General features: G+C 43.0%; 1 protein-coding gene across 4 annotated transcripts in view; it reads right to left on the minus strand.

The window, feature by feature from the left end:
* Positions 1 to 24849, minus strand: part of SIN3A (SIN3 transcription regulator family member A) — an 89958-nt gene that overhangs the window by 20988 nt on the left and 44121 nt on the right. For all 4 annotated transcript variants that reach the window (XM_050799835.1, XM_050799837.1, XM_050799834.1 and 1 more), the window contains exons 5-16: positions 24200 to 24482; positions 22926 to 23177; positions 21567 to 21719; positions 21269 to 21424; positions 18740 to 18829; positions 13511 to 13629; positions 11779 to 11989; positions 11103 to 11219; positions 7130 to 7368; positions 5719 to 5902; positions 3265 to 3838; positions 667 to 836 (exon numbers count right to left, since the gene is read on the minus strand). In XM_050799835.1, coding sequence (XP_050655792.1) covers positions 667 to 836; positions 3265 to 3838; positions 5719 to 5902; positions 7130 to 7368; positions 11103 to 11219; positions 11779 to 11989; positions 13511 to 13629; positions 18740 to 18829; positions 21269 to 21424; positions 21567 to 21719; positions 22926 to 23177; positions 24200 to 24482 — 2548 coding nt within the window. The remainder of the gene's footprint in view (positions 1 to 666; positions 837 to 3264; positions 3839 to 5718; positions 5903 to 7129; positions 7369 to 11102; positions 11220 to 11778; positions 11990 to 13510; positions 13630 to 18739; positions 18830 to 21268; positions 21425 to 21566; positions 21720 to 22925; positions 23178 to 24199; positions 24483 to 24849) is intronic.

The raw sequence follows: 24849 nt of genomic DNA on the forward strand, positions 1-24849 counted from the left end.
GCCACAGGAAGAACACACAAAACCAACCACAAACCTGACTTACAGGGAACCACAGATAAGTGAGGTGGGTAGAGTATTGTAAAAGATGTATGTGAACCCTCTTATAAAAATAATTTCAAATATTGAATAATGCAAGTACATAAGAGTTACCAACACCTTGACCAGGCGCAGTGGCTCGTGTCTATAATGCCAGTGCTTTAAGAGGCCAAGACAGGAGGATCACTTGAGACCAGAAGTTCAAGACCAGCCTGGGCAAACCAGTGACACCGTGTCTCTATTTAAAAAAAAACAAAAAACAAAACAAAACAAAAAAACAAAAAACTTACTAACACCTATGGAAGAGGCAAGGTTCCACACTGTGTGCTTGCCCATGGCAGACAAGGTAAGAGAGAGACAAGTTGGGCAGGAAGCTGGGGTCAGGACCACTGCCCTCTACAGGTGGCCCGCAAGAAAAGATATGGGGTAGGTAGGCTCATACACTGCAACTTTGTTAACATGAGAAATCAGGCATCACATTAACCTTCCCTCCTCTCTTCAGAACCTTATGTTCATAAACACTGTTATATGAAAAAGTTGCCTTTCCTTTTCCTTGTCTTTTCTTTGCCTGGTCCATCTCTAGGTAAGGATTTCTTCCCTCACTCACCCTAGCCTCCTCCATGCCCTCACCTGTCTGACAATGCTCTGGATCAGTTTGTCCATGGTAAAGGCAATGTAGGCATGAATGGTGAACATCTCTCTCAGTGAATCTTCATACTGTGATGAGTCTATGTTGCCATCCAGCAGGCTCCGCACCATGTCCAGGAAAGCTGGGTAATAATCTTCTACATCAACATCCACTGTGGGAGAGATGGGATAGGTGAGGCCTTACCTTGCTAAGAAAAGACTAGGGATAGAGTACAGGGCAAATCCCACAGCTGGCCTAAATGGCATTTGAAAGTATGAACGCCAGGTATTCAAAATGTACTCACTCATTCCAATGTAAACAGAGATGAATTCTGACAGGTGACTACAATCACCAGCACTATCTATCAGAGAGTGACTCTGCAACTTTAACAGCGGCTTCTAATATTCTGACTGACCATGCTAGAAAGATAGTTCTTTATGGTACTGCTGGGCCATTTTAGCAGAGGAAAATATCCTAGGGAAGCCAGTCCTTCAAAGAGCTGTTGGCTCCCCTGCTGAGAGAGGAACCTGCTCTCCCAGACTGCACAAGAGCATTCCTCACATGGGTCACTTGCTCATAAAGCTATTTCAATGAAGCATAAAGTACAGATGAGAAAAGGCAGACACAGCCATACTCCAGCACTGGGAAACCTCTTGGGAACAGAAAAACAGGAGTGCAAATTAAATCCTTTATGAATAATGAAGTAATCTGCATTTGTCAAAGTCCTTTTGTTTAAACATGGATTTGCAACATTGTATTTCACAAATTGCATTAAATCATCTGTACTTACTGCACATGAATCATTTCAACCACTAGCTAGAATAAATCTCATCAGTTGTTAGAGACATTTGGCAACTAGCAGAGGGCACAAGGAATGTTAAAGAGTTTTGCCTTTAGTTTACTAAAGACTCATTTATATAAAGTTCGAAAATAGACAAATCTAATCTCTAGTGTTAGAAATCAAGAAAGTGGAAAAAGGATTGGTTATCAGAGTACTGGTTATGTTTCGTTTCTTGAATATAGGTACGTCTAGTCTGTAAAAATTCACTGAGCTTCACAATTCTGATTCGTATACTTTTCTATATATATATGCTGAACCGTGTGTGTGTGTGTGTGTGTGTGTGTGTGTGTGTGTATATATTTTGTAGAGATGGGGTCTCACTTATTAACCAGGCTGTTCTCAAACTCCTGGCCTGAAGTGATCCTCCCGCATCGGCCTCCCAAAGTGCTGGGATTACAGGTGTGAGCCACTGCACCCGGCCTATACATTGCATTTCAACAAACAGTTGACTAAAACGAAAAGAGTTACAAAACCAACTATTTGTCACTGACTAATTGGTTACTTGCTAGTCGTGTTTGTGCTGGGGAAAAAATGCTAGGAGCAAAACCGAGTTGTCTCCATTTATCTGAAGTCTGATGAATTCATTAAAAACAGGCAGAACAGGACAATTACTGTTTAAAAGAGGCAACTGGCTTGAGTTTCATCACAGAGTATCACATTGTTTAGGTCCATAGAATAGGTATGGGCTTTAGACTCCAAAATATACCACTGCTATGAAAACTGCTTTTATGCCAGAATGAAGTCTTGAGTCCAAACAAGCTATGGTAAATGTGAGGGTTGGCATTATCAGACAAGACAACATTACGTAAAGCCTCAAACCAGGTTAAGTCCATGGCCAAGCCAGGAATAAGCCATTTTATTTCTAATTTCTACCCAAGTAGATTGAATCACCACAATGAGGTCTAAAATTTATCTTTTTCAAGCTAGGACTAGTCCAGATAAAAGCTTTCAGAACTTCCAGTGTCATTAGCTCCTCAACAGATAGAAGGCTAGGGCCATATCTGGGCTTCCTACATCAGCAACACTTTAAAAAAAAAAAAAAAGATACACTCCTCAGATTGACTATTTCCTTAAGAGCCCAGAAGAAATCCTTCATGAAAAAGCTTTTGGCTCATAGCTCAAGTACTTAATTTATGAAGTGAACTGGAAGCAGGCAGTACAAAATTACATAAAGTACATGACAGCGTCCTGAACCCTCACTTACTTTCCTTTTCCTGGGTTCTACATCTTTATCCCTGTCCTGCCTGTTCTCCATGTCTCACATCACCTCTTGAGTTCCAGTCTCCTTCGCATAAATTATTTCTACATATTAGGAATGAGCCATAAACCCTACTGGTTAAATGGAAGTCCTGCCCAAAAATATGAGAAAATTCTGTTTTAAGCACTAGGAATTTATGTTCTGTCATGGATTGAAATTGACTGTGACAGTTTAGTCTCTGTACTTTGAAACAGCTGGCAGTAACCCAGAAATCTGCCATTTGACAAATTAACAGCGATACCCCCTTCCCTGGTATGTCCACAACACCAACCACTGACCAAGTGTCCATGATCTAAGCCCTGCATAGGATACTTTGCACAAAGCAACAGCACAAGGCAACTAGCATCTCCATTTTTCAGATAAACAGGTTCAGAGAGTTTAACCAACTACACAGACTCTAAGGCCTGTGCTCTATTAATAAAAGAAGCAGTCCCAAGTCTGGGTAGCTCTAAGGTCCTCAACCTCACACATCCTCTGTAAATCAAAGGTCTCAGCACTCACTAGGTTCTTTGAGACGTAGCTGAATGGCAGGGCTGTCACTCTTGTCTCGCTTTATGCCCAGCACTTCCCGTTCCCATTCTCTCTCTCGGTTTTCTTCTTCAATTTGTCGTTCGGCTTGGGAACAAATCCGTAGCAGCCTCAGGCAGAGAATCTGGTGCAGTCGCATAAAAATATACCAGTTGTTATTGACATAGAAGAGGTTGTATACTTCATCCATTCCTCTTAATTTTTGAGCTGCTGTGTTACTAAACAGTAACTTGGACTTAGGGGGACTGCTCCCAACACCATTGTGCTTCTTAACTGCCCCTGTGGCTTCATCTACATCCATCTCTTCTTCTTCCTCTTCCTCTACATCTGAGAGATCACCTCTTTGGGCAAAGAGCAAATCTGGAATAAAATGATGCATGATTTGTTTTATCTTATACTTGTCCTCCTTCTGAATGCCTGTCTGCCTCTTCACATGGTGGATAATCAGAGCAGCAGCATCTTCCAGTATTTGTTTGTCTTCATACGCAAGTGAGAGGTGTGGGCCAACAGGTACACCAGCATTCTCCTCCGTAGCCTGCTCTTGCCTCTGATGGGACAGAGACACAAAAATATTCTGTGAGGTGTCTACAGCGACAGCATGCCTACGAGACCACACCAGCCATACATCCCATTATCAACTACAGTGTCTATGTTTTTCTAATAAAAAACTTAGGACCTGGGGTTAGGAGTGGTGGCTTACACCTATAATCCCAGCACTTTGGTAGGCCGAGGAGGGCGATCACTTGAGGTCAGGAGTTTGAGATTAGCCTGGCCAACATGGTGAAACCCCATCTCTACTAAAAATAACAAAATTAGCCGAACATGGTGGTGGGTGCCTGTAATCCCAGCCTTCGGGATGCTAAGGCAGGAGAATCACTTGAACTCAAGAGGCAAAAGTTGCAGTGAGCCGAGATGGTACTGCTGCACTCCAGCCTGGGCAACAGAATGAGACTCTGTCTCCAAACAAAAAACAAAAACAAAACTTAGGGCCGAACCGTAACAATAATTTTGTCCCTCTTCCAGAAACAAATAGGTAATGACGGAGATGTGGTTTGATGTCAAAATACAGGTACCTTCTATATACCAATGACTTACAGGGCGAGTGGGACAGAACTGGAGCCATCTTTCTTTTTCTTTTTTTTTTTTTTTTTGACAGGGTCTCGCTCTGTCACTTAGGCTGGAGTGCAGTGGAGCAATCCTGGTTCCCTATAACCTCCATCTCTCGGGTTCAAGCCATTCTCATGCTTCAGCCTCCTGCGTAGCTGGGATTACAGAAGTGTGCCACCATGCCAGGCTAATTTTTGTATTTTTGTTAGAGATGAGGTTTCACCATGTCCACAGGCTGGTTTCGAACTCCTGACCTCAAGTGATCTGCCCACCTCAGCCTCCCAAAGTGATGGGATTATAGGCGGAAGCCACTGTGCCCCGTGGGACTATCTTTCAAAATTCTGGACTAGTATTTATATAGAGGATATGATATGAGGTCTGTAATTTACTTCTGGGGTGGGGGTACGGAGGGTGACAAAGTAACATCAGCAAAATATGGAGGATTAAGTTTATTTATTTTATTGATTTTGAGACAGAGTCTTGCTCTGTCACCCAGACTACAGTGCAGTGGCATGCTCTCAGCTCACTGCATCCTCTGCCTCCCGGGTTCAAGACATTCTCCCACCTCAGTCTCCCGAGTAGCTGGGACTACAGGTGCACACCACCATGCCCGGCTAATTTTTGTATTTTTAGTAGAGACGGGGTTTCATCATGTTGGCAGGGCTGGTCTCTTAACTCCTGACCTCAGGTGATCTGCCCGCCACGGCCTCCCAAAGTGCTGTGATTACAGGCGTGAGCCACTGTCCCTGGCCTGATTGAGTTCACATAAAAGCTCATTTTACTATTTTTAAAATTCAGGATCACCCCACTCCAGGAATTCCCAATTGCACTGCATTTATGTTTCTATCCATCTGCTAAAACTGAGCCCATGGAAACCAGAATTGATTGCTTATTCATCTCTGATCCTAGCTCCTAGTACTATTTATAGTTCTAGTAGGCATGCTGAATAAGCAAGGATTACAAAGAGTTTGGTGGTCAATGACAAGTTTTGAAGCTATAGAAAGGAGAGATGGGACTATATGAATACAAGGTATTGTTTGAGGGAAACAGGCAGTGAGAGAAGTGGAAAATGGAGGCAGGAGGTATAAGTTGAAACCAGGATAGTAAACTAGGGAACTAGTCAAATAGCTTAGGTATAAAGGTAAAGTTTAGATTTAAAATAGTAGAATGAGGAATAGAAAAGGCTATGACAGCTATAAAGCAGGAATCAACAGGTCTTAGAGAGTCTCACCTGCATTTAACAAAGGTAATTTCCAGAAATCAAAGCTGTGCTAAACATAGACTAGAGTCCTCTCACAGATGTAGAAAACCCCAGCTCACCTCATCATAGATACTCTCAATCTCATTGAGTAAGCTCTTAGACCTCAGGACCTTTGTGTCATTCTGTTTAAAGTTGATCCCCTGGTGGTCCAGAGACTTCAAGTAGTATTTCTCATTTTGTTCTCGCCATACTTTGTTAAAGCCTCGCTGAGCTTCTCGCCATTCTTCCTCTTTCATCTTCAACCTAGTGAAGTGGGAAGGGATGGAAACAACACATGGGAATTCAGAGGGTTTAGAAGAAAGAAATTTGCCAGGTTTACTTTCTTTCAAGAAAAGTCAAAGCTATATTAGGTCTGTCAAAATTATTGGCAACTTGGGATGTTATCAAACCAGTCTTGAACTCTGTTTCATGAGGAAATTACTTATCTAAGACTTATTTTGGGGAAATGAGTTATCTCAAAGTCAAATAATTTACCAAGAATGGTTACTTATCAAACAGCATTCCAGGGAATACCTTTGAGATGTAAGTATTCCTTGTAAAAAGAGTTCTTGTTTCTCTGCTCTAGGACTTTGTAAAATGTTCACAATGCTAATAGAAACACAGAAGTCCAAGAGCAGAGAACTTGCACAGTTATGTTCCTCTGGATACAGTCTGGAAAGTTCTGATCAGAACTGATTCTAATAAACCAGAGGAGAACAGGCTAAGACAAAAAAACAGCACTAAAACTGAAGAATAACCTATATTTCAAAAGCCAGAAGTTAAATACAGGCAAGAAGAAGAAACCATCAATCTGTGCCAGCTCTTGAGGGGAAGATGAGGGAGGACAAATAAAATCTGGGTATTTGTGAACTGTGCAGCAACTAAGAATTAGTTTTTACCAGATGATACTGAGAGAACCAAGCTCCTAACAAAGGATTTACAGTGTGGTCAATAATGACATGGGGCTGGGCATGGTGTGGCTGGTGCCTGTAATGCCAGCACTTTGGGGAGGCCAAGGCAGGAGGACTGCTTGAGCCCAGGAGTTAGAGGCCAGCCTGGGAAACATAGCAAGACCTTATCTCTATTAAAAAAAAATAAAATAAAAATTAGCTGGGTGTGGTGGTGTACTCCTGTAGTCCCAGCTATTCAGGAGGCTGAGGTGGGAGGATCACCTGAGCCTGGGAAGTTGCGGCTGCAGTAAGCTGTGTTCTTACTACTGCACTCCAGCCTGGGTGAAAGAGAGAGATCTTGTCTCAAACAAACAAACAAACAAAAAAACCACAAAGATGTTAACAACAGTTAGTCCTGAGCGTGGCAGGAACATGGGTGGTAATTATCTTCTTTTCTGTATTTTAAAATACTCCCCCAGGGTTGGGGAGAAAGAGAGGTCTCATGGGACAACCAGGTTGAAAATGAGAGCCTTATTTAATGGGACACTGAACCAGTAATGAAGTACACACTAAAGCACTAAGGGCACATTTGCTCAGGTACCTTTTAAGGACAATTGGAACAGCAATGGAGGGATTCTTTCTCAGACCATCAATGATGTCAGCTGCTTTATCAGCATATATCCTCTGGAGTGCTTTTCTATGGATGACTTCTGATGTGCCCCCAAGGGTGTTGTCCAAGCGAAATTTGGCTTGTTCCTCAGCAGACAAGCGGGAAAGCTTCTTCTGTATTGCTTCCAGAACCCGGATTGTTGCCAGATTGGTCTCTAAAACTACATCAAGCTGAAGAGGAAGACAAAGAAGGGTATGCTCAGGACCCAAATCAGAATAGAATAGAGTAGTGATTAGAAAAATAAGGCAGGGAGTCAAACTCCTTGGATTTGAATCCTGGTTCTGCCCTACTAGCTACATAAGACTGTTTCTTTATCAGCAAAATAGGGATAACAGCACCTATTACTCTCACAAGCCTATTTCTGGATTAAATTATACAATCCACATAAAGTATTCAGCGCAATACCTGGCACATAAGAACCACAGGATGAAGCTGGATAAACGGTAGTTATCACCACCACCACCTGCACCGTGTGCTTTGCTTAAGACTACTGATCTTAGACCAGAGGAACCTAACAAGAGATGACTTTACTGATACTTTTCCCTGAACTTTCCTGAATTGCTAAGATCCGTTATGAACAAACAATAACAATCAAAACAATACCAAAAGACGGCTCTGTCTTGAGAGTTTTTTTTTTAACTTGAAATATTTAAATATATTCAAATACTAAAATACTCAATAGCCTTGTTCCACATCCAGTAATAATAAGAGCAGTGACTATCATACCCTAAGGAGTTCACTGTTGTATCTGCGGGTAATGATTTAAATTCTTATTGGACTCCTAAATGAACAGTCTACAACCAAATGTTTGCAGAAGTGTTCCCTAAATTTTCTTGTTTTGGAAATGTGGTCATCATTTTGTCAATACTTCTGGCCCCTCTTGCTCTCCAATTACTGACAAAAAATGGACTAACTTCCTGACTCCCTTATGATTGGATAGGGTCATGTAACTAGTTCTGACAAATGAGTTGTTATGAGTTGAGAAGAAGTAATGTTTATCACTTCTAGGCTGGAGCATTTAAAGGTGTGAGATCCTTCTGAGATCTCTTTTCCTCCTAGTGACTAGCAACAATCATAATGGTGGCAATCCCTTGGCCTGAATCCCCAAGTGATTCTGATATGCCAAATCCCCTGCTAAACATCAATGTACATGTAGAATGATTAGAAATTAAACCCATTGGCTTTACAAGTCACTCAGATGTGGGAGCTGTCTGTACTGAAGCATTACTAACCTATCTTAATTGGTAAACATGTTCCTTCAAACTCGCTCATCCCACCAAATCTTAAACACATGCTTACCCCACTTCTTTCATCTTTGCCCTTGTAGTCATAAATGGGAAATGAAGTTGCCTCTCATTTGGAAGCATACCAGTTGAGAGGGGATAGGAACATTCTGTCAAAAACAGATGCCAAGCTCTGCTAACTCATCAGCTAACCTTACTAAACATAAGTAACAAAGAAATGCTTGCTTTTTTTTTTTTGAGACAGATCTTGCTCTGTAGCCCAGGCTGGAGTGCAGTGGCGCAATCTTGGCTCACTGCAAGCTCCGCCTCCTGGGTTCACGCCATTCTCCTGCCTCAGCCTCCTGAGTAGCTGGGACTATAGGCGCCCGCCACCGCGCCCGGCTAATTTTTTGTATTTTTAGTAGAGACGGGGTTTCACCGTGGTCTCGATCTCCTGACCTCGTGATCCGCCCGCCTCGGCCTCCCAAAGTGCTGGGATTACAAGCGTGAGCCACCGCACCCGGCTAAAATGTCTTCTTTAGCTTGATAGCACTCCCTATGGAAGTTAACATCTGTCATGATTTAGTTTTCTGCAAATAGGTGCAACTACTTATAAATGCTGGGGCAAAGATGGCCAACCACCTGCCAGTGGCCAGGCGGCATGTGGCTCTTAATTAAAAACACACCAGAAACAGCTGAAGCAAGTGTGAGGATGGAAAGCTGGCAAAGAGCTAAAAGAGTACTTAAAAAACAAAAACAAAAACAAAAACAAGATACCTATCCATACAAATAAGCACAGCCAGTCAATTTAATGTAATAGATACACTAAATAGGATACATGTCATTTTACCTCTTTAGACAAGCCAGACTTCCCTTTTTTTTTTTTTTTTTTTTTTTTTTTTTTTTTTTTTTTTTTTTTTTTTTTTTTTGAGACGGAGTCTCACGCTGTTGCCCAGGCTGGAGTGCAGTGGCGTGATCTCGGCTCACTGCAAGCTCCACCTCCTGGGCTCACGCCATTCTCCTGCCTCAGCCTCCTGAGTAGCTAGGACTACAGGCGCCCGCCACCGCGCCCAGCTAATTTTTTTTTGTATTTTTAGTAGAGACGGGTTTCACTGTGGTCTCGATCTCCTGACCTTGTGATCCGCCCGCCTCGGCCTCCCAAAGTGCTGGGATTACAGGCTTGAGCCACCGCGCCCGGCCCAGACTTCCCTTTTTTAACGCCCACATTGGGGATTTTGAGCCCACTTTCAGTAGTCCCCCTCCTGATACAGGTGGTATGGGGCCCTCTACCACCTCATTTATTCACTCCACTCTTCCCTTCCTAACTACTTCAAAATAAAGTTCCTGGGACAGGCGCAGTGGCTCACGCTTGTAATCCCAGCACTTTGGGAGGCCAAGGCAGGTGGGTCACTTGAGGTCAGGCGTTCAAGACCAGCCTGGCCAACATGGTGAAACCCATCTCCACTAACAATACAAAAAAAATTAGCCGGGTGTAGTGGCATGCACCTGTAGTTCCAGCTACTTGGGAGGCTGAGGCAGGATAATGGCTTAAACTCTTGAGGCAGAGGTTGCAGTGAGCCGAGATCACACCACTGCACTCCAGCCCGGGTGACAGAGCAATACTCTGTCTTTAAAAAAAAAAAAAAAAAAAAAAAAGGCCCTAATTTAACCTTCTTTCAAAAGGAGCCAATCAGGCCAGGTATGGTGGCTCATGTCTGTAATCCCAGCACTTTGGGAGGCCAGGGTGGAATGATCACTTGGGCCCAAGAGTTTGAGACCAGCCTGGGTAATGTAGTAAACACTGTCTCTATAAAAAAACAAAAAAGTAGCCGCAGGGGGTGGGAGGCAAGGGGAGGGAGAGCATTAGGACAAATACATAATGCACGTGGGGCTTAAAACCTAGATGACGAGTTGATAGGCGCAGCAACCCCCATGGCACATGTATATTTATGTAATAAACCTGTACGTTCTGCACATGTATCCCAGAATTTAAAGTTAAAAAAAAAAAAAATTAGCCAGGCATGGTAGCACATGCCTGTAGTCCCAGTGACTTGGTGGTGGGTAGGGGTGGGGGTCTGAGTGGGAGGGTCATACTTGAGCCTGGAAGGTTGAGGCTGCAATGAACTGTGATTGTGCCACTGCACTGCAGCTTGGGCAACAGAATGAGACCCTGTCTCAAAAAAACAAAACAAAACAAAACAAAACAAAGCAATCAATACCAGAAACATGAAAGAAAAATTCCAGTTCTCATAACAGAGCTGGTTTACTAACCATGGCAAGATACTTGCTAAGGGTAATGATACATACAGATCTTAAATAATTTAAAAACAGTTTCAAGAAAGTACTATAAACCTTAGGATGCTGATTTTCTTCACCATTAAAACACAATAATCTTAAAATGCCATGCAAAATCAAAAGAACTATTATTCAGTCATCAATGGACAATTTCAGTTAAAAGGGCTAGCTAAAGTGGCCTAGATAAGTCACATTTGCCATAAAACATGTACTAATATATTTGACCAATGCACAAAGCATGGAAAGTACCACAACAAGCATTTACCACAGAAGAATGTGAGCCTCTGGCTCTTCCATCTTAATACCCCTCAGAGATAGGTATTAAGATAGTCTTTCACTGAGCATCTCCCATATCCCCCAACTTCAAATGCCAAAGAAGCTTGTACCTCAAAGCGCTCATCTTCACAACGATAAATATGTTCTTCATATTGAGTCTTCTTGGAACTCACAAAGGTGGAGTCCTCAGACCACGAAGGGAAGGAAACCCAGGTATCATTTAAAACCTTTGGGTAGAAGAAGAGAGACTGAAACAAAAGCCTAAAACAGCTTTCTGGTGATTAAGCATTCTCAATAAAAAGACAAAACTCTAGCGGAGAAATAGGCAACTAACATTACTTCACAAATTTCACCTTTAGCAAGTTTACAAAAAGGTATTAGTAAGAAAAGCGTTCTGAATATAAGTGGAAATATAATTCCAGTGCTTTGGGAGGATGAAGCGGAAGATCACTTGAGCGCAGAAGGAGTGACCCCATCTTTACAAAACTAAAAACTTCTATTTTTACATTTTTAGCTGGGTGTGAAGGCATGTGTAAGTCCCAGGTACTTGGGAGGATCATTTGAGCCCAGTAGGTTGAGGCGCTTTGAGCACTCCAGCCTGGGTGACAAAACAAAATCCTGTCTCAAAAACAAACAAAAAAGTAGAAAACATTTTTTTTAAAAAAAGGACTAAAAGCATTCTTAATTTCATCATTCATATAAATTCTCAAACCTTGGTAACACCACTCCCTTCCGGAAAAAGCTGAGGACCCAGGGCTGATCCTTGTTAGGGAAGGAAGGCCTTACCTCTTTACAGAGAGGAGTCCTTCCTGTACACTTGGGCTGCTGGTAACTCTTTGGTAAGGCTCGATAGCTGGAGCCCAATCGTTTACAAGAAGCATAATCTATCTCCATAGCAATGCCCTCTGTGGCTCGTTCCTTTGGATAAGTTTCCAGATGTACAGACTCCTTATAGCCCAGAAAGTTTTTAAACCAATTAAACAACTCAGGGAATTTCCTGAAGAATCAAACCAAAAAGTGACAAGCAATTAGGGGCATGATGCAGTTATCCTGAGGTATGACTACTACCACCTGGTTTTGGATCAGAAATCTGCTACCAGGGACAAATTATTTCCTGCCTAAGAAGAACTGCTTCTGCCAGGCGCGGTGGCTCACGCCTGTAATCCCAGCACTTTGGGAGGCCGAGGCGGGCGGATCATGAGGTCAGGAGATCGAGACCACAGTGAAACCCCGTCTCTACTAAAAATACAAAAAATTAGCCGGGCGCGGTGGCGGGCGCCTGTAGTCCCAGCTACTCAGGAGGCTGAGGCGTAAACCCAGGAGGCGGAGCTTGCAGTGAGCCGAGATCGAGCCACTGCACTCCAGCCTGGGCTCTGCGAGACTCCGTCTCAAAAAAAAAAAAAAAAAAAAAAAAAAAAGAACTGCTTCTGAGCATTTGGTTTCCCCTTTTCCTAATAAAATACTCTCAGATCAGTTAAAGTGGTGATAAAAGCGTTGTACCGAAACCAGGCAAAATAACAAACCATTCTTTTGATCAAGAATATTGCTTTAGGCTGGGCGCAGTGGCTCACGTCTATAATCCCAGCACTTTGGGAGGCCGAGGCGGGCGGATCACAAGGTCAGGAGATCAAGATCATCCTGGCTAACATGGTGAAACCCCGTCTCTAATAAAAATACAAAAAATTAGCCAGGTGTGGTGGCGGTCGCCTGTAGTCCCAGCTACTCAGGAGGCGGAGATAGGAGAATGGTGTGAACCTGAGAGGCGGAGCTGGCAGTGAGCCGAGATTGCGCCACTGCTCTCCAGCCTGGGTGACAGAGCGAGACTCCATCTCAAAAAAAAAAAAAAAAAAAAAGAAAAAGAATATTGCTTTAATGTTCACATAATTCTTAGGCTGTCAAATATAGTAAAGATTCCAGGCTCGGCGTGGTGGCTCACGCCTGTAATCCCAGCACTTTCGGAGGCCGAGGCAAGTGGATTACCTGAGGTCAGGAGTTCTAGACCAGCCTGGCCAACATGGTAAAACCCCCATCTCTACTAAAAAAAGTACAAAAATTAGCCGGGTGTGTGGTGACAGTAGGTCTAAGTAGGAGAATCGCTTAAACCCAGGAGGCAGAGGTTGCAGTGAGCCAAGATTGCGCCATCACACTCTAGCCTGGGAAACAAGAGTGAGACTTTGTCTCAAAGAAAAAAAAAAGAAATAATAATAATAATAATGATAATAATTTTTTAAAAAATTCCAGAACTCTGGGAGAGATTTTTCTTGATAAACATCCAGCACTGGTCAAAAGATCAGGAAACCACTAGTCTTGGCCATTAGTCAATAAATACTTAATGCCCTCACTATTTTCTCATCTCTAGAGTTGGACTAGAAGACTTCTTAGGACTCTTTTGGCACTAACATTTGAGTCAACTGACCTATCTCAAGTAAATTAACTTTGCCTATCACATACTCTCACAAATCAAATATTACCTGGCCTCCATATCATGAATCAGGGCTGAGCCCCTCACTTCACTTACCCCAGGAAAGGAGAAACTAGTTGCACAAGCTCAGCACGAGAGATCACCTCCTGGTTAAAAATAACAAGACAGCGCAGGAAATTTTCATAGGCTTCTGCACTCCGAAGAGCCTTTCGGACCTTATGGAGACAACAGGAAGAAAAACAGTTTTTGTTTTTCTTAAAGTGGGGAATTGAAAAGGGCCTTGCTCTGTCACCTAGGATGGAGTGCAGCGGTGTAATCTCAGCTCACTGCAGCCTCCCACCCTCAACCTCCCAAAGAACTGGGACTACAGGTGTGAGCCACCATGCCTGGCTAATTTCTTTTTTTTTTTTTTTTTTTTTTTCTTTTTGTTGAGACAGAGTCTCCCTGTGTCGCCCAGACTGGAGTGCAGTGGCCGGATCTCAGCTCACTGCAAGCTCCGCCTCCCGGGTTCACGCCATTCTCCTGCCTCAGCCTCCTGAGTAGCTGGGACTACAGGCGTCCGCCACCTCGCCCGGCTAGTTTTTGTATTTTTTAGTAGAGACGGGGTTTCACCATGTTAGCCAGGATGGTCTCGATCTCCTGACCTTGTGATCCGCCCGTCTCGGCCTCCCAAAGTGCTGGGATTACAAGCTTGAGCCACCGCGCCCAGCCACTAATTTCTAAATTTTTTGTAGAGATGAGGTCATATATGGCCCAGGCTGTCCTGTCATTAGTTTTTAAAAATTGGGGAAATCTGTGGCTGCGCGTGGTGGCTCATGCCTATAATCCCAGCACTTTGGGAGGCCAAGGTGGGTGGATCACTGGAGGCCAGGACTTCGAGAATAGACTGGACAACATGCTGAAACCCTGTCTCTACTAAAAATACAAAAATTAGCCAGGCATGATGGCACATGCCTCTAATTCCAGGTACTCGGGTGGCTGAGTGAAACATGAGAATCACTTGAACCCGGGAGGCAGAGGTTGCAGTGAGCTGGGATAATGCCACTGTGCTCCAGCGTGGGTGACAGAGCAAGACACTGTCTCATAAGTAAAAAAATAAAATAAAAATGGGAAATTTGAACTGATATTTTATGATGCTAAGTAATCAATGTTAGTTTTTTTAGATGTGACGATGATTATGTTTGCAAAAAGGAGGTTTTTTTTGGTTTTGTTTTGTTTTTTAAACGCAGTCCAGCTCTGTTGCTCAGGCTGAAGTGCAGTGGTGCGATCTCAGCTCACTGCAACCTCTGCCTCCTGGGTTCAACCAATTCTCCTGCCTCAGCCTCCTAAGTAGCTGGGATTGATTACAGGCATGTGCTGCTACACCCAGCTAATTTTTGTATTTTTAGTAGAGACGAGGTTTCACCATATTGGCCAGGGTAGTCTCAAACTCCTGACCGTAAGTGATCCACCCGTCTTCACCTCCCAAAGTGCTGGGATTATAGGCATGAGCCATCGTACCTGGCCACAAAAAGGAGTCATTTTTAAAAGAAACTTACTAAAATATGTATGGATGAAATAATATATCTGCAATTTGTCTCCAAATAAACTGGGATGGGTGGGAATATATATGAAACAAACACACCGGCTAGGATTGGGAACTGCAAAAGCTGGATGGTAGGTACGTGAGGAATCATTTTACTATTCTCTTTACGCATGTTCAAAATTTTCCAGCTGGGCACGGTGGCTCACGCCTATAATCCCAGCACTTTGGGAGGCTGAGGAGGGTGGATCACCTGAGGTCAGGAGTTCGAGACCAGCCTGGCCAACATAATGAAACGCCATTCTACTAAAAAAAAAAAAAAAAAAAAAAAAAAAATTAGCTCGGCGTGGTGGCGGGCGCCTATAGTCCCAGCGACTCGGGAGGCCGAGGCAGGAGAATCGCTTGAACCCAGGAGGCAGAGGTTGCAGTGAGCCGAGATCGTGCCACTGTACTCCAGCCCAGGCATTAAGAGTGAAACTCCGTCTTAAAAAAAAAAAAAAAGAAAAAAAAAATTACCGTAGTAATTTAAAAAATGAGATCTCGGAGTATACCTTCTCATATGCTTGATTCTCCAGACCATATCAGAATTACCCGGCTTTTGTTGCCTCTTTTTTTTTTTTCTTTGAGACGGAGTTTCACTATTGTTGCCCGGGCTGGTGTGCAATGGCGTGATCTCGGCTCACTGCAACCTCCGCCTCCCAGGTTCAAGCAATTCTCCTGCCTCAGCCTCCCGAGTAGCTGGGATTATAGGCGTCTGCCACAATGCCCAGCTAATTTTTTTTTTTGTATTTTTAGTAGAGAGGCAGTTTCACCATGTTGGCCTTAAACTCCTGACCTCAGGTGATCCACCCACCTCGGCCTCCCGAAATGCTGGGATTACAGGTGTGAGCCACTGTGCCCAGCCTGTTGCCTCTCTTAACACATGTTTATAGCAAGAATCTTTGCCAAGATTGTTTTAAACTCTGGTAATCTGGAATAATGCTCTCTTAAGATACTTCTGTCCTCTGATCTGGTCTTTTTTCTTCCTCTATTTACAGTATTGAGCATCTTAATACCAAAAACCCAAAAATGATCAATGGCATAGACAAAGCAAAACTAGCCTAGCCAGATTACCAATCTGGGGCTTCAGTTCCAAAGTAAATATTTAGCACTGTGATCCTTTAGTGAAGACCACAGACTGCCACCAAACCAAGTGGCTTACCAGCAACCCCTGCTCCAGACTTCCGTATGCTTTTCGTTAACTATTCATCAGTAGACACTATATGGAATCTAGACTTTTAAAGCTAAAGATAAAAGAGCACTGTACCCGTTATACTGTATACCCTATTTACCTTTACTTTTTATTAGCTTTTAAACATACACAAAAGTAGACAGAAATATAACAAACCTATGTACTCAACCCTAACCTCAATGATCTATAGTATATTTTGTTTCATCTATACTCATTTCTCCTACCACTGCATTTTAAACCAAATTCCAGACATTTCATCTAGATATAGTATATATGTTTAAGAAAAAGTACTAAGAAAATGCTATTAAAGGACTGGGCGCAGTGACTCACACCTGTAAAACTAACACTTTGGGAGGCCAAGGCAGGCAGATCACCTAAGGTCAGGAGTTCCAGACAGCCTGGCCAACAGAATGAAACCCTGTCTCTACTAAACATACAAAAATTAGCTGGGTGTGGTAGTGGGCACCTATAATCCCAGCTACTCGGAAGGCTGAGGAAGGAGGGTTGCGTGAACCCGGGGGGTGGAGGTTGTGGTGAGTCAAGATGGCGCCATTGTATTCCAGCCTCAGCAATGGAGTGAGACTGTCTCAAAAAAAACCATTACTCTTAGAAATTAACTTATTTTCAGAAGATTCCTTAAGGCAAGGCATGGTGGCTCACACTTGTAATCTCAACACTTTGGGAGGCCAGTGCTGAGGCTAAAGGAGGAGGACTGCCTGAGCCCAGGAGTCTGAGACCAGCCAGGGCAAAACAGTGAGACCCCCCCTCTCCAAAAAAATTTTAAACATTAGCTGAGTGTGGTGGTGTGTACCTGTAAGTCCCAGCTACTCAGGAGGGTGAGAAGGATCACTTGAGCCCAGGAGTTCCAGGCTGTAGTAAGCTATGAAAGCACCACTGAGTTCCAGCCTGGGTGACAGAGCGAGACCATCTCTTAAATAAAAAAGGCCAGGTGTAGTGGCTCACACCTGTAATCCCAGCACTTTGGGAGGTGAAGGTGGGCGGATCACCTGAGGTCAGGAGTTCAAGACCACCCTGGCCAACACAGTGAAACCCCATCTCTACCAAAAATATAAACATTAGCCAGGCGTTGTGGCAGGCACCTGTAATGCTAGCTACTTGGGAGGCTGAAGCAGGAGAATCGCTTGAACCCAGGAGGTGGAGGTTGCAGTGAGCTAAGATCACACCACTTTACTCCAGCCTGGGCAATAACAGCGAGACTCCGTCTATAAAAAAAAAAACCCAAAAATGTAAAAAAGATTCCTTAATAGCATCTAATATTGAGTCTGTACTAAGTTCAATTGTCTAATTAATATCTTAAAAATTGGCTATTGGCCAGGTGTGGTGGCTCACACCTGTAATCCCAGCACTTTGGGAGGCTGAGGTAGGTGGATCACTTGAGGTCAGGAGTTCAAGACTAGTCTGGCCAACGTGGTGAAACCCTGTCTCTACTAAAAACACAAAAATCAGCTGGGCACAGTGGCAGGCGCCTGTAGTCCCAGCTGTTTGTGAGGCTGACGCTGGAGAATCGCTTGAGCCGGGGAGGCGGTGAGCCAAGATCGCACCATTGCACTCCAAGCTGGGCAACAGAGCAAGCTCTGTCTCAAAAATAAAAATAAAAATAAACTGACGTTTAAATGCAGAATCCAAAGTCTGCATGTCACATTTGGCTTATATATTTCTTAATTCTTAATTTACAACAGCTCCCCTTCCCCACCCTTTTCTTGACATTCATTGGTTGTGATCTAGACTTTTACACTTGTCTAAAAGCACCAACCGCCCAAGCAGACTTTGGTAATGGTTCACATCAGAGCTAAGAACTCAACACTCTTGCAGGATTCTCCTGCAAAAAGCTCACACAGGCACGGCAGACAGAAAGAGATCAGGAGATACCAATCAAGGAGATGTTAAATCATCTGCCCTTCTGCAAAACCCAAGAGGCACAAAATAGAGTCAATCACCACAGGACAATCCAGGTTGATTTCTACCAGTGAGAAGTCCAACAGTTCCTGCTAATCATCAAGTTGACTCCAAGGAGCAAATCACACTTAAGTTTATGTGGCCAAACTAAGGCACCACACAACATCATTTATGCCAACAATCTCAACTCTGGTTGCTCATTAGAATCACCTGGGTAGCTTTGAAAACATGCAAGTAAATCACAATTCCCCTGAATGCTATATATATGCATACTACAAATAACTATTACAGCAATAAGATTACAAGTCATCTTAAATCCTCAATAATTGGTACAGGCACTGGTACTACCTGCCACACAGACCCGGATATCTACAACAGCGAGCCCCAAACATCTTTCAAGAGAAACATAATACATTTTCTAAAAATCTGTCTTCTGCCCCAAACTGCTTCATAAAACCAAAGCAAACAATGCTACCATTTTTCTAGCTATGCTAATAGTACTAGCAGACTCAAAGGACTCACAACTGGGAAACTATGTTAAAAAACAGAAAGCCCTAATTAGTTTGACACCTTTAAAACAAAACCTTTGGGGGGATAAGATGATTTTCTTTTGGCATTAACAGGCACTATCAAATCTAACTCATCCATTACTCACCTTATCAAAAAATAACGATTCTGTTCCACCACCATGTTTGCTGGCATCTGCCATAGAAGAATCCTTTAGATTGAGCAGTTTGGGTTTCTTCTGCAAAAGAAAGATACAAACATGTGAGATTCAAAGAGTGGTTTTCTCTGAATTTTATTTTTGTCTGTTCAATGGTTTCAACACTGAAACCACTGCTGATTAATAATTTGAAACAAATAAGAGAACTCTAACCAACTCACTCCATACCCTCTAAGATTTCTACTCATAAATGGTTTCAACACTGAAACCACTGCTGATTAATAATTTGAAACAAATGAGAGAACTCTAACCCACTCACTCTATACCCTCTAAGATTTGTACTCATATTTTCTATTTCAGTTTGCCTGTTAAGTTTCTTTCTCCAACAGAGGTTCAAAGATCATTCTACCCCGAAATGTTTTCTCCAAAAATCATCATGACATTACTGTGACAAACTTTTAGATCAGCCTTACTTTTTCTAGGGGCCCAAAGTAACTTCATTTAGACTCTAATGCCACTGTTTTGTTCTCCTACCAGTTGAGGGAGAAGAGGCTGTTTGTAAAAAGAGCTGGTGCACGTGGCCTGAAATTGACAGAAATCAATCTTTAACCCTGAATAATATTTCAATTAAAAATTTACTTAAAAAGCATAATTTGCTGGGCATGGGGGCTCACGCCTATAATCCCAGCACTTTGGGAGGTCAAGGTGGGCAGATCATGAGGTCAAGAGATTGAGACCATCCTGGCCAACATGGTGAAACCCCATTTCTACTAAAAACACAAAAAAAATCAGCTGGGCGTGGTGGTGTGCGCCTGTGGCTGAGACTACTCAGGAGGCTGAGACAGGAGAATCGCTTGAACCCGGGAGGCTCCATCTCAAAAAAAAAAGCATAATTTTTCTAATAGAAGAAATAACTATCTTGCCAGAAATATCCCCTCAGACTAATTTAATATTGTTCTTTTAAAGGGAACCAACAGGCCATAATATAATCCTGTCAAGCAAGAAGTTACTTTTGAAATCCACCACTTACTCTCTACGAAGAAATGCACAAATTTGGTGAGAAGTAGCACATTTACCTTGGCTATCTCAGAGTATACTTTCTTAAGAGCCGCAGCCTCTGCTTACACTGCCTATGCAGAAAGTAGGTGGAGAATTGTAAGCCCCCACTATATTCTTTCCACCTGTAGGTAATCAAGAGTGGGAGGACGTAAATCCAAGCATGGAGTGTATCTATTGAGCTGATTCTTGCTACCCATGTAACTAATTCTCTTTACTGAAGTGAAGAAATAGAAACCATTATTATGTTCAACTTGATTTCAAAAGAAACCATGACAAACACTAATGAAAAAGGATACTTCAAAAGTGTCAGTAACACCTAGTATGTGAGACCTTGTAGTCAGTCACTTACTATTTATCAGTCACCTCTTACTATTAGAGGATAGAAACACCTCTTACTATTAGAAACTTTTGTCATTATTTAATTCTGCAGACACATCTATCTCTTCCATATTACATACTGCTTTGAAATTCACTGAAGAATTCAACATTCAATACATATAACTAGCCCTCTCCCTATCATAGCTGTGTTACATCAAAGAAGGGAGCAAGCTGTGCTTTCTGCAGACAGACCATCAGTGTTAAATGTAATAAAAAACATCATGTAATGGATTACTAATAGGAGTTTAAGACTTTATGCTACAGCCCAAAGGTCGTGCCTTGGAGATTAGATGATACAGATAAGATCTGGTAACCCAACAAAGAACTCTGAGCAGGACAGGGTTCTAGACCAAAGAGACCTCAAAAAGCACACGCACTCTACTCACAAGAGGACCTCAGAGATCATTTATTTCTGAAATAATTCTCAAACTCAAGAATGTTCTTTCTTAATAAGGCAGATTTAAAGCATCAAATAAGAAGGGGCCAGGCACGGTGGCTCATGCCTGTAATTCCAGCACTTTGGGAGGCCAAGGCGGGTGGAACTCCTGACCTCAGGAGTTCAAGACCAGCCTGGCCAACATGGCGAAACTCCATCTCTACTAAAAATGCAAAAATTAGCTGGGTGTGGTGGCACACGCCTGTAGTTCCAGTTACTCAGGAGGCTGAGGCAGGAGAACGGCTTGAACCCAGGAGGCAGAGGTTGCAGTGAGCCGAGATCATGCCACTGCACTCCAGTCTGGGTGACAGAGCGAGACTCTGTCTCAAAAAAAAAAGAAGTAAAAAAAATTTTAAGTATTGGAAATTCTTAGTAGCAACCAAAACATTAAAGAAATGGCAGCTCATTGCAAAGAAGATAATAAAGAATTCAAAAAAGTACAGTAATCCAAGCAATCAATGTTATTCTAATACTCTTTTGTAAAGCCAGATAAACTTTGCACTGAGTTTCTGTGACACATACTAACTTGCTCCAAATATCAAGGACCCAACTGTTAACGCACTTAAGAACACGTGACCACCCCTAGCGTACCTCTCCCTTAGAATTGCTTGTGAGTGTCAAAATGAGCAGCTGCTGCCCATTCTCACCTTAACTGGAGGCGTGGTTCCTGTAGGGTGTCTGCGGATCTGGCAGCCATTCTGGCTGGGCCTCTGCGGCTTGTTGTTCAGTTGGGGCTTCTTGACAGTGCCTCCATGATCATTTCTCACAGAATCAACCTTCTCAGCAGTTGTTTTGCTTAAAAGCTGATTAAGACACATGAAAGAGATTAACGCTCTTATCAAAGCAAACAAATATCATCTAGGAAAAGTCCCCTTCTGAGCACAGTTTTCCAACTTCTCTAAGATAATAATAATAAATAGTGTAATTCTTACAAAAAAAACATACCACGGAGCTGTTGGCATCTGGTAGGAATTGTCCAAACTCTGACAACAAATCTTCCTGGTTTTTAAAGAGACGAGCAACCTGGGCATACACCTCCTGCTCTGTCAACGCTGGAGTGTAGTTTCCTCCAGCTTCCTTGGCATTTCTCTGCTCTTTCTGAGGAATTGCAAATGAAGAGATCACATTAAAGGGCTACTGTTTTGAGTTGCTCATCTTTGCACACTTTCTGGAATCACTGTTATCTATTTAGGCTGCATGTAAGAAGAAAGTCTATGTTCTCAGCACCCGTTCTGACCACAAACGAAAATTTCAAGTTGAGAAATAAGTGCAAGATGGTGGATGACAATTCCTTTCAAAACTAGGGTAGTAAATTTTTTTGAGATGGAGTTTCACTCTTGCTGCTCAGGCTGGAGTGCACTCATCTCGGCCTCCCAAAGTGCTGGGATTACAGGTGTGAGACACCATGCCCGGCCTAGGGCAATAAATATTAATGCCCAGGGGACCACTAACAACTGATAAAACCTTAGAAATTTCTCCTCCTCCTACTGTAGATTAACTAGACTAAATAAGTCACCATCTAACTGTCCCAGATAAAACAGAGCTTCATTTCATGGGACAGTGACTAAAAATCCTGACTGAGGCCAGGCGCAGTGGCTTACACCTATAATCCCAGCACTTTGGGAGGCCATGGCGGGCAGATCACCTGAGATCAGGAGTTTGAGACCAGCCTGGCCAATATATTGAAACCCCATCTCTACTAAAAATACAACAAATCACTTGAACCCAGGAGGTGGAGGCTGCAGTGAGCCGACATTGCACCACTGCACTCCAGCCTAGGCAAAAAGAGCAAAACTCTGTCTTAAAAAAAAATCCTAACTGAATGTTGCAGGGCAATCAAGTCAGGCAAATAAAACTGGCTTTATAGCATGGGTGTGGTGGCTCACACCTGCAATCCCAGCACTTTAGGAGGCCGAGGCAGGCGGATCACAAGGTCAGGAGTTCGAGACCAGCCTAGCCAACATAGTGAAATCCCATCTCTACTAACAATACAAAAAATTAGCTGGGCATGGTGGCAGGTGCCTGTAATCCCAGTTACTAGGGAGGCTAAGGCAGGAGAATCACTTGAACCTGGAGGCGGAGGTTGCAGTGAGCCGAGATCGCACCACTGCACTCCAGCCTGGGTGACAGTGCAAGACTCCCTCTCAAAAAACAAACAAACAAAAACACTGGCTTTATAAACATGCATGGTAGTTTCTAACTGGCTAACTTCCAGTACGAATTAATGGACACAATAATGGTTACTTAAGTTGTTCTTTGACTAGATGGCCTGATTAAGACAAGCTGAATGGACACTCTTCTTACCTGATATGTGTGCAAAATCTCCAGGAATGCTTTGTAGATGTCTGGTTGGCCCTGGAATCTGTTCTTGATCTTATTAACATAGTTGATGGCATGATTAAACTCCACAGGTTGATTGTTCTGCAAGGATGGGGCCGTTCCCAATGAGATTGTCACTGGTGTGTGAGGCTGGACCGGCGGAGAACGTGGGGATGCATACGGTGGAAGTGGGGGAGTCTGCTGACTGGCAGGAGTATGTGCTTGTAGTTGGGAGGGCTAAAAAGAAAAAAAGTCTTTATTCTCCTCAGATGCATAGATGAGTTGATAGAAGGAAAGTTCAAACTAAAGAGAAACAAAGTGTCAACGTATATCCTTTATTTACTCACTCAGGCCAGGCCATTTTAGTCCAACACAAATCATACTGGGCAACAGTGGGAGTTGTAGAGAGTTTCAAACATGCTGATACAAATATCTCAGTCTCACATTTTCTAAATAAAATCTTAAAACTGGAGCCATCTCCAATTACAGTGAAGAATTTTTCATATGCAATGTTTTAGCTTAGTAGCTCAACAAGTACACATAGAAAATATCTCATTCTACACAGCCTTTTGATGTCAACAAAAAGACAACACCTCAATTGTTGCAGCAGCTCCACATAGTCTTCTATGCCAACTCTGTCCTATAGAACTGAGATGATGGAAATGTCCTTTATTTGCACTGTCTTAAATATACAGCCACTAGCCACATGTGGTTACTGAGCACTTGAAAGCTAGTGCAAATGAAAAACTGATTTTAATTTAAATTTAAATAGTGCTATGTGGCTAGTGGCTACTGTGTCAGACAGTGTGGTTCTAGACCAAGAACACCCCATCTTCATCATCATCACCATCACTGTTCATTAGATCTTCTACTTAGCTTGATATAATCTGGTAAGTGAAATAACTTTCATAAAATAACCATGTGGGCAGTAGCACAATTTGACCATAAAAGGATGGTTTCTGTCTGTGCTATCAACTACTACTACACAAAGTCACCACCTGTTGGGATGTTCATGGTTTTATAAGCAGAAACTGTAAAGAGAAAGACCTTGAAAGTTGTTGCTGTGTTGATTTAAATAGATATCTAAGTGGTGTGTAAATGTGAACCATGTTATAGTGAAGTGACCACTGCATTTTTCTCCGATGAAATCTTTGTAACCTTGTGTCTCAGTATCTAAGTCTTATATAAAGGGGAAATGTCAAAGGAAGGTACTTTCTAGGGATGCATTCACATTGATGCAATATTTTCCAAGTGCTCACCTTGCTGACTTTGGCAGGTGGGGGCTGAGGAGCTGGCTGGGCAGGAGCTGGGGCTGACTGGGTTGAAGGCTGGGAAGGATGTTGGGGTGGTGGTTGAGGCTGGGGCTGGATGCCATGGGTGGGAATCTGATGAACCTGGCCAGGAGTTGTCACATTCACCATGTCATTGGTCTGCACCTCAATTTTGTAGCCAGGGGGCAAGAAGGTGTTGAATCCCATTATCAGATCGGGGTGGCCTTTGAATAGCTGGGACACACGACTAATCACTCCTGGGGTGTCGATGCTGATAAAAAAACAAAAAGAAAAGTGATGAACTGTAAGCTTGACAAACACCCTGGTCATAAAAAATTTCATGTTTCTTTTTTCTTTTGAGATGGAGTCTCACTCTGTCACCCAGACTGGAGTGTAGTGGTGCGATCTTGGGATCCTGGCTCGCTGCAACCTCCGCCTCCCAAGTTCAAGTGGTTCTCCTGCCTCAGCCTCCCAAGTAGCTGAGATTACAGGCATGCGCCACCACACTCGGCTGATTTTTGTGTTTTTAGTAGAGATGGGGTTTCACCATGTTGGCCAGGCTGGTCTCGAACTCCTGACCTCAGGTGATCCGCCCACCTCAGCCTCCCAAAGTGCTGGGATTACAGGCATGAGCCACC

This window comes from Macaca thibetana, chromosome 7 (assembly GCF_024542745.1).
Source record: "Macaca thibetana thibetana isolate TM-01 chromosome 7, ASM2454274v1, whole genome shotgun sequence".
NCBI classification, from domain to species: Eukaryota; Metazoa; Chordata; class Mammalia; order Primates; family Cercopithecidae; genus Macaca; species Macaca thibetana.